Source organism: Lipotes vexillifer, unplaced genomic scaffold (genome assembly GCF_000442215.2).
Source record: "Lipotes vexillifer unplaced genomic scaffold, Lipotes_vexillifer_v1.1 scaffold862, whole genome shotgun sequence".
Classification (NCBI taxonomy): Eukaryota; Metazoa; Chordata; class Mammalia; order Artiodactyla; family Lipotidae; genus Lipotes; species Lipotes vexillifer.
Window position 1 is genome coordinate 651670 of NW_006786873.1, and position 9976 is coordinate 661645.

General features: G+C 50.8%; 3 protein-coding genes across 4 annotated transcripts in view; 1 reads left to right on the forward strand and 2 right to left on the reverse strand.

Annotated features, from left to right (window-relative positions):
* Positions 1–779: 779 nt before the first annotated feature.
* On the forward strand, positions 780–4699 carry LY6G5C (lymphocyte antigen 6 family member G5C). Its single transcript, XM_007459600.1, is given in 5 exon segments — positions 780–813; positions 816–843; positions 1145–1176; positions 2245–2412; positions 4536–4699. Coding segments are annotated over 5 exon segments (426 nt in total).
* A 3119-nt stretch (positions 4700–7818) lies between these two features.
* LY6G5B (lymphocyte antigen 6 family member G5B) lies at positions 7819–8898 on the reverse strand. The gene is made up of 3 exons (XM_007459562.1): positions 8775–8898; positions 8510–8638; positions 7819–8222 (listed from the first exon to the last, which is right to left on the reverse strand). The coding sequence occupies exons 1-3, from the start codon at positions 8896–8898 to the stop codon at positions 7819–7821; spliced, it is 657 nt and encodes a 218-aa protein (XP_007459624.1).
* A 772-nt stretch (positions 8899–9670) lies between these two features.
* The window catches only part of CSNK2B (casein kinase 2 beta), a 4491-nt gene continuing 4185 nt past the window's right edge, over positions 9671–9976 (reverse strand). For both annotated transcript variants that reach the window (XM_007459561.1, XM_007459560.1), the window contains exon 7: positions 9671–9891. In XM_007459561.1, the coding sequence (XP_007459623.1) occupies positions 9801–9891 (91 nt within the window). In that variant the 3' untranslated portion in view covers positions 9671–9800. The remainder of the gene's footprint in view (positions 9892–9976) is intronic.

The following is a 9976-nucleotide window of genomic DNA, read 5'->3' on the forward strand; positions in this document are numbered from 1 at the left end:
TAGGGAAAGGCTCTGACTTCCCGGAACCCACAGGGGGCACTGGGCTGAGTACGGTCATTAGCGACTCAGGTGTTCTCGCTTTTGGATTTCTGACACGTCTTTCTCATCTTGAAAAATGGTGTCACAATTACCCCCTTTTGCAAGCCTATCCCCCTTCCCTCACCTCACATTCAGTCTAAGTCCAAATCTGTCCAGTCTTTCTTCTAAATGCAGCTCAGATTCATTCACTTCGCGGCTTCCCTCTCTTCTGCTAGACCAGGCCGCCATCTTGTGACTGGGCTCAGGAATAGCTTCCTAAGTGGTTTTCTGGCCTCAGAAATCTTTTACAAACATAAATTGATCTTGTTACTGCTCTAATGAAACCCCTTGGGTCAGTAGTTTCCATTGCCCAAGTTCTCCCTGGAAGCACTCTGCCCGCGCTCCCCGCCCCTCCCCCCTTCATTGTCCGTTGACTTGTCTCCCGTACTAGATGGTGTACTCTGTGAGGGTAGTGACTTTGTGCAATATTGTATCCCCAACACCTGATGCAGTGATTTAATGAATGTCTGTTGAATTAATATGAAAGAAGTTTCCCCTCTCATTCCCCTGTTGCTGGGTCATTGTCCCCAAGCCAGTATGTTAGACCCCAGAATGGCCGTGGGTGAGGACACTCTGTCCCTCTGGCTGTTCAGGCACTGATTTCCACCCCCAAGGGATGTTGCCTCTCCCCTTCATCTTCGCCACCTTCTCTTCCACCAATATAAGGCCAAACTGGAGGCTGGTGGGCAGTCATGCATGTTATGGCAGGCCCTGCAGGTAGCCGGAATCCGGGCCCCACCCCCAAGCCCTGTACGTGGTCCTTTTTTTTTTTTTTATAAATTTATTTATTTATGGCTGCGTTGGGTCTTCATTGCCGCACGCGGGCTTTTTCTAGTTGAAGTGAGCGGGATCTACTCTGTTGCAGTGCGCGTACTTCTCATTGCGGTGGCTTCTCTTGTTGTGGAGCATGGGCTCTGGGCGCGCAAGCTTCAGTAGTTGTGGCGCACGGGCTTAGTTGCTCCGCGGCATGTGGGATCTTCCCAGACCAGGGCTTTGAACCCGTGTGCCCTGCATTGGCAGGTGGATTCTTAACCACTGCACCACCAAGGAAGCCCACGTGGTCCTCAATAATGCTGGTCCTGATGAGCTTGGCGTTTAGTAAGTGGCTCTAAGGGGTCAGAAGGGTCTCCTATCCTGCTGGATAGGGAAACCCTGGATAGGTGTCTGGGTACATCTGCCAAGGAGATTCAGGTAAACCCAGGCAGGAAGAAAGATGGGATGGGTGGGCTTGGTGGGATAATGCCTGGGGACTGATAATGTACTGATGTTCACTCTGAGGGAGATTTCTGGTGATTACCCCAGGGCTATCTCACTCAACAGCAGTGACCTGAATGGAGATACTAAAGGGAACCTCTTAGAATCCGAGGACAATACAGAATAGAGAGGGTTGGGCGAACATGCCAGATGACAGCCTCAGGATCCACAGCGTAGAACAAGGCTGAATCCAGCTTGATAACCTCACTTGGCTGCAAAGCACCATCGACACAGAAACAAGATCCAAAGTGTTTGCTAAGCATCTGCCTTACACCAAGTGCTCTGCTGGGTCTGGGGACTCATTAACATGTGGTCTGGGCCTGGGATCAGAGGCTTCAGTAGTTCAGTAGAGGAGGGCTTTGGTGGACAAAGTTTAATATGAGTCTGTTCAGTGAGAGAACCACCAAACAAAGAATGTGGCCTTGGGCTGCTTGATGTCTCCTACCTACACAAAGCTGAGATTCTTTCTGTCCTGTGATGATGCACCCTGATGTTTTCACTTCTGAACATTATAGATTAAGAAAGCATATTCAAAAGAGTCTGGGGGTTGGGTGGGGACAGTGAAACCAAGTCACAGAGGAAGAACTGTCCTAACAGGGCTGTCAAAAGTTGGAATGGGCTGCCTTGGCCTAACCTTTAAAAGTTAGAGGCTTGTAGAGTGCTGGGCACGTTAGCCCCTCAAATATATGAATAAATGAATGAATGAATGAGTTCCTCATTTCAGGAGGTAAAAAAGCAGAGAATGGAGATTTTTAATGAGAACTAAAGCTTCTGATGTTAGATTAAGCCAGATGGTTCATTAAAGAATTGGTGATTTCATGGTTTTCTGAGATGGGGAGGTAGGAGGAAACAGTGGGAATGGCCAGTCTGGGAATTAGGTGGGTTTGGGGTCAGTGCTTCTCTGTATTCTAGGCGAGTTTGAGCATTATGATCAAGAACCCCTTCATCAGATTCATTTAAACAAATACCTAAGCTGCTATCGATGCCTCTTGGAGACCAAGGAGTTGGGATGCCTTCTGGGATCCGACATCTGCCTCGCCCCAAAGGGCAGCAGCTGCATGACTCTGCTCATAAAGAGCAGTAAGCTGCCTTCTCCCTTTCGTCGTGGGCCCAGCCCACTCCCGAACTGAGTCTCTACCAGCCTTCTAAGCTGCACCCTAATTCTGGTTCCCACAACTCTAAGACACTGTTCCACCACTCTCTCTCTCTCTCTTTCCTTTAGAGCCACTCCCCATCTCCACTTCTACTCCCCTCCCCTTCTCGGCTAACCCTCCTCATAGCACCCAGCCTTGTAGGGGACCCTGGAGATCACCAAATCTACTGGCCTCTCTTTAGGCTGCCTTCTCCCCATCTGTCAGCAGTAGCTCCTGCCAGCACCACTCTTCTCCTACATCTTCTGCTGCTTCCTTCCAGTTTCCTTCACTGAGTCTTGCCTTTAACTGGGTCTTCACTAAGTCTTGACCCTTAACAGTTCACGTTCCCCAAAGTTTGGTCCTTAGCTCTCTTCCTCTTTACTCTCCCAGAGGATTTTATCTGCTTGCTTGGCTTCACCCAGCAGGCACATACTGCATCCTCCTAAAACTGAATGTTAGGCCAAACTGTAATGTCAAATTGCCCTCTGGATATCTCCACCTCATTTTCAACTTGCTGGAAATTGACTACATTCCCCGTTCCTCAAGCCTGCTCTTCCACCTGATCCCTCACCTTTTTCAATGATAAATAATAAACACATAACACAGACTATGTACCTGGCACTGTTCTAAGCACTTACAACCCTCCAAGGTAGGCATTGTTATCCCCATTTTACAGATGTGGAAACAGAGGTGCAGAGAGGTCAGTACCTTGCACAAGTCTCCTAGAGGCTGAGCCACAGTTTGTGCTGGTTCCAGAGATGGTGCTCTTGACAACTGCTGTACAAAGCTGCCTTCATTCAAATCCTTTCATTATACTTTTTAAAACAGCTGATGCATAGATGTGGTTCCATATCAGAGTATTCAAGAAAAGTCTCCCTCCCACTCCTGGCCCAGTTCACCCAGCTCTCAGGCATGAATAAGATAAAACCATTTTTTAAATTGCCTTTATTATCCTTTCTGTGATCTTTTGTGCACATCCCACCCTATACAAATATGCTGTTTACTCATTTTCACCTCTTTTTTTCCTCCACAAACAGTACTATACTACTGTAAGCACTGTTCTGCACTTGTTTTTTAAACTTAACAGTTATGGGAACTTGATGTTTCCCTATCAGTTGGTAACCAGCTTCCTTGTCCTGCTGCATGGTATTCCACGGCACGGGCATGTCAGAATTGATTTATCCATTCCCCTACTGATGGACCTTTAGGTTGCTTCTAAGTTTTCACTCTCTCAAGCAGGGCAGTAGTGAACATCCCCGTACATGGGCACAAAGATTTCCCCACTCTCATATATACAATAGCAGCAGAGACATCCTCTTCTACTTTTTAAAATATAAATTTATTTATATTTTTTTTATTTATTTTCGGCTGCGTTGGGTCTTTGTTGCTGCGCGAGGGCTTTCTCCAGTTGCCGCGAGCGGGGGCTACTCTTCGTTGCGGTGCGCAGGCTTCTCGTTGCAGTGGCTTCTCTTGTTGCGGAGCACGGGCTCTAGAGTGCACCGGCTTCAGTAGTTGTGGCCCGTGGGCTCCAGAGCGCAGGCTCAGCAGTTGTGGCGCAGCACACGGGCTTAGTTGCTCTGCGGCACGTGGAATCTTCCTGGACTAGAGCTCGAACCCATGTCCCCTGCATTGGCAGGCGGATTCTTAACCACTGCGCCACCAGGGAAGTCCCTCATCTTCTCTTACTTTTGATCCATAAAATAAATGACAAACACCTCCTGTCTGCAGTCTGACCTCCAATACATCTCCCAACTTTTTCTTACATGGTCCCGCCTGAAGTGCTGGTTCTCCTCACTTTGCTCCACAAGTCCCAATTCACCCCATTCCAGCTGTCACTGTATCTCGAATGGCTCTTTCCCACCAACCTTCCCTGGGAAACTTACACAGAGTTCATGGCTGGTGACTCCCTGGCACCCCCTGGCCTGTCCAGTTCCAGGAATTGTTGCATTTCGGGGGTCCAGGGCAGGGTGTGGGGGCAGTGATGGTAAGTCCACGTGGGGTGAGGGGATGGGAGGGTTCGGGGCTTTACCTGGGAACTCTACGTCACTGATTGCTGCCGTCCCTCCCCAGACAGTGGTTCGGAGATCATGGTGAGTGACTGCCGCAGCAAGGAGCAGATGAGTGATTGCTCGTACACCCACACTTCTCCAGTGCTGGGCTTCTGGATATTCTCTCCATGCTGCTTCCGGAATTTCTGCAATAACCCTCAGAACAAAATAAAATATGGTCCTTAGAACTTCCGTAGAGACCTCTGGAGTAAAAACCTGCCAATTTCCAGCCATCCTCCTGATTTCCAACTGGGGGCAGCCACAACAATGTCTGGCCCCACCCACCAGCCCTCCCTGCCGCCCTCAGCAGCAGTTACTGGACCCCAGTCCTATCTGCCTCTTGGTTGATGCCCCTCAACACCCCTCTTCCCACTCTGCCCCTTCCCTAGGCTCCCTCTCCAGAATTCTCTGGAGTTTTCCTTCAAGTCCTCAGTCTGACATCTTTCCTCCTGTTCCCACCTCAAGGATGCCCCTTTGCCCTGCTTTGCTTCTTTTCCCACCACAGTCCTCTCTTGTCCAAAGTCCCCAGCTGTTCCTCCAAAATAAATAGGTGTGCAAACTGTTTGATTTGTCTCTCTCTTCTGGTGGATGTGGAGGCTGAGGGAGGTGGTACTGCCTGAGTGCCCCGTCAGGGGCAGGTAAGTGGCTCCGAGCTCTGCGGAGCTCTGCTCCTGCCCTGCCCCACTGTCTCTGATTCAGCTCTCAGCACAAAGAGGTGAAGAGGAACCGCAAGCCCTCCTATGTTGAAGACCAGAAGGGTAGTGGGCATCCTCAGAAGTGCTGTCAGACCCAGAGCTGGATGGGGACTGGTAGGGAGGTTCATGGGGGTGTGTTGGTAGGAGTAGAGCTGTAAGAGAACCAGTCCCAGGGAGGAGAGGGTGGGGAAGGAGCTCCGTGAAGAGATGCAAGGCCTAGTGGCCTCTCTGATCCCAGGCTCAACTTCCCTTTTCAAGGACCATGGTTAAGTTACTCCTCAGTTTCGGGCCTTGGGTTTCTCATCCTCTGAGGCTGTCTTCCAGCTTGACTCGCTGGAGCTGTGTAAACCTGGGCCCTTGACTTATGCTGAAGTCAGAGGTCATGGGGTAAAGTGGGCGGCAAGAGAGGGACACAGTGGCTTGTACCTCTCTTTGTATCTCCAATTGCTTCCTGACTTAGAAACAAATGGTTTCTCCCACCAGAGCACATGCTGTTAAAGGGGCCACAAAAATCTGTTAACATACATGCAAAACGTTGTGTAGGAAGAGTGTATGCTGTGTGATGTCGTTTCTATCAAGCACACAGACAAAATTCAGGACAGTGGCTACCCCTGAATTTTAGGAGGGTCTAGGAGGGTGCATGAAGGCGGCTTTGGGTGCTGATAAAGGCCTTTATGCTAACTCAGGGAGTGGTAGTTTACAAAAACCCACCTTATAGTGCGCAGACATCTGTATGGCCAAAAAGGTTTAAAACTAAATAGACCAAAATCTGTGTGTATGTTTGCCTCTAAGTCGTGTCTATTTATTTATTTATTTATTTATTTATTTTTGGCGGTGTTGGGTCTTCGTTTCTGTGCGAGGGCTTTCTCTAGTTGTGGCAAGCGGGGGCCACTCTTCATCGTGGTGCGTGGGCCTCTCACTATTGGGGCCTCTCTTGTTACGGAGCACAGGCTCCAGACGCGCAGGCTCAGTAGTTGTGGCTCACGGGCCTAGTTGCTCCGCGGCATGTGGGATCTTCCCAGACCAGGGATCGAACCCGTGTCCTCTGCATTGGCAGGCAGATTCTCAACCACTGCACCACCAGGGAAGCCCAGTCGTGTCTATTTTTGAGTCCATTAACTTCTATCTCTGTGCACACGTTGACACACATTCTCTCAATCCTGAGGCACTATCCCTACTTGACAGGTGACCAAAGTTCGGCACAGAGACCAACTTACTCAAGTGGCAGAGGAGCTGGGATTGGGCCTCCCAGCCACAGAGCTGCACTACTTTTCAGAAAAAGGTTTCATAATCCCAGCACTGGGTTGTGAGATTCGGAAGGGTGGACACCTGGCTGTACTCATCTGCAAGTCTTGGTGCTTAATACTGGGCCTGGCTCAGAGCAGTGTGTCCAGTGTTTATTGAATGTATGGGGAAGGTTGCTTTCTGCATGCTTGCAGTTTTTCAAAATATTAAAATGAAAGACCCTACCACCGCAGCCCCACCTGTGTGCTCTCTGTACTCTCCCACCCCCTCCACCTAGGCCCTCACAGAGGGTGTTCTGGGTCCCAGGATCCTGAAAAGAACTGAGAATAGGCAGGAACGCAGGTGCCTCAGCTCCAGGTAACTCTGACATGCAGACCTGGGCCCTCTGGTTTGCTCTTGAGTTTTCGTGGTTGAGTATTTCCTCCTTTCTTATGTGGAAAAACCTGACATCACCCGGGTTTAACTTTCTAGGTTTCATAGGGCATGTTTAAGGCTGGCAGGAGTCACAATCCTCATACTTTGATCTCTAGCTGAGCAGAGGGTGGGATGGATGTGGGCTCTTTGCGGCAGGCCATGAGGAACCACAAAGGCCAAGTGGAGTGGGCAGGGCTCTGCAACCCTGTTTGAACCCCACACCCAGTTAACTTTCTTTAACCTGTTTACAACTGCCCACACCTGAGCCTGACCCCATAAACAATGTGACACAGACTTAGCCCAGTTTGTTTATTGTGGAGGGAAACTGGGGAATGTGGAGCAGAGGACAGATCCTCTCCTCTCCCTGAGATTCTGTGCAAGTGGGTGTCAGGACTCAGGGACGTGAAGTGGGGCTGTGGAAGTCAAAGATGGGGACAAGAGATGAGAGAAGGAAGCAGGAGACCAGGCGGGAGTGAGGGTGGTGGAGACAGTGAGGTAGGAACACCAGAGTGCCCAGTCAGGAAATCTGCACAAAGTCCACCTCTCACCCTTCTTGATGCAAGGTCAGTCTGGCACAAGGTTTTAGAGACAGGTGTAGGGGTGGAAATAGCCAGATTGAGAGGGGATCAGGAAGATGGGGAGTGGGGGGGGATGATCCTACTCAGATGATAGGAAAGGGATGAAGAAACCACTGTGCCTTTTCCAGGTCAGCCTAGGCAGAATTCACATTTGAGATTATTTTCTAGGTGGACGAAGGGCACTGGGTGCAGCGCCAACTGCTTTTTGGGGAGGAAACTAAACCAAAACCATATAGATGATGGAAGTACAAAGGAAAGGAGGACTGAGAACTCACAGACCAGAAAGTGTGAGTGTTCTGAGAGGGCAGTACCTGATGCTGGGGTGTCAGGGGAGAGACGCTGGACCAGAGTGAAATCTGGGAAGGGTAAGACGTCACAGCCTAGCCCAGGGAAGAACCAAAAGTCCTGAATTGTTGAGGAACCAGTATATGCGGCGCAGGTCAGCAATGGACAAACTCAGATTCAGGGGCAGGACAGCCAGAGGGTCCAGGCCTTCAGAAGGCTCCTTCCCAGCATGGAAGCTGGGTAGGGGCAGTGAGAGGTTCAGGGCTTGGCAGAACCACTGGATCTGGGACTCAGACAGGGGCAGGGCCAGGGACCCCTCAGGGGCCTCAGGGAGGGAGCTCTGGAGCTGGGGGCTGTACCAGAAGTTGCAGTAATCATACTGGCAGCACTGGGCGTAGTACCAGTACTCTGGGAGGTAGGTGGGGTGTTTTTCTTGGCACCGGTAAGACTTGTGCTGTCCACAGCCCCGGATTAAGAAGTGAACCTTGGTATCTGGAAGAGAGGGGACAGCTAACAACCACTGCTGCCTCCCATAGTCCCCAAACCTGGCACCCCTTTCACAGACTCTGTGATCACTCACCCACACCCAATTCCTATCCCAGACTCCCATCAGAAGGTGCCAGAAAAATTAGCTTAACTGGCTCCACAGAAGCCCAGACCCCTCCCCTTCCAGGATCCTCCATCTCCTTAGACCTCAGGCCCCAAGCAGCCTTCATCTACAAGAGGAGACCAAGCCATGGGCTGCCCTACCAGTAGCCCCTTCCTGCGACTTGACTCACTATGAAAGATGCTGATCCCCATGCATGGGGATGAGCTGCTGATCGTGCACTTCTCTGAGCCTGAAACGCATCCTATAGTAGGATCTTCTAAGAGGCAGAGGTGGCAGGTCCGGACTTCAGCAACAAGAGCTGGGGAAGTGGAAGACAGGAGGAATGGCCGTGTTGGCTCACTCCAAGTTCCCTGCCCTGCAGGGAGCCCGCTCATCCAGAGCCACCCGCTCCCTGGACTGTCACCCCTCCTTCCCTGCCCCCGTGTCCCACTTACCCTTTTCCACTGTGAAGCCCATCATGACCAGCACACCTACAAACATATGGGCCTTCATCATGGAATTCTGGGGAGAGGGGAAGTCCCTCAGGGGTGCTCTGAAACCCCACCTTCCTGTGACCATGCTCCTTGAGCCTGCAGGGTGGTTTTGACAGGCAGAGTCTGGGCAGGAGCTACCGCAGGTGCAGAGCTATATTCCTGACTCGGGGAGGAAGCTATTAACTTGGCAGGAGGGACATGTCCTCACCCACCAGGTCTGGTTCCTGAATGTGGGAGCAGTAGCCCAGACAGGGGCAATACCTGGGCCCCAATCCAGCAGTCTACCTTTGTCCTGCGTGCCTTTCAAGGGTCCATGGATGTTTCCTTCTCTGGTACCATCTGCTATCCTTCCCACACAATAGGGTCAGTCCCTATTGTTCTGGGAGAAACCTTAGCCAGGAACCCAGTGCCCCCATCCTTCTGAGATGCGTATGTCTCAGCTCCCCAGCAGGGGGCAGGCAGACACCACAAAACAGCAATTCTGGACCCTGCCCCTCCTTTCCCCACCCCTTAGTTCTGTTTATTTTGGGACCACTTTCCCTGTAAAACCCAAACTCAAAGTGTTGTTGACTGCATTCCCTACAGTATAAACAGACGACCATAGGTGGCCCAAAAAGAATAAATATTTCTCTAGTCTTTGAAATTTGATTTTTCTGAATCTTTTGTGATCTTTGCACATCCCCACACCCAATTCTAGAACTCCACTTTACTACTAAAAATATCACCCAAATCCACTGGGCACAAATCTGTGCTGGATTTCAAGCTGAGGAGGGTGGGCGGAGCCAGGAGAGCTACTGGGGTTCAGCACACCATTACCCTCCCTTCCCCAACCCCAAGCACCAGCAAATCAGCCCACAGCCTTTTCTTCCACTTTATTTCATATTCCCACCACAATAATGACTCCTTTAATTTAAACTAAAAACCATAGAGGGCTCCTGAAAGGGTGGCAGCAAAGTGTCGAAGACTGGGGACAGGTCGGGTGGGGAATCAGCGAATCGTCTTGACTGGACTCTTGAAGTTGCTGGCCGCTTGGAGCTGCAGCTGGTAGGCCATCGGATGGATCTTGAAACCGTAGAGCCTGGGTCAGGGCAGAGGTCAGAGAGGCAGCAGCGTGAGCCCCATCCTGGCCCTGCCTGTGGCCAGCATTTCTGCCCCCCCACCCC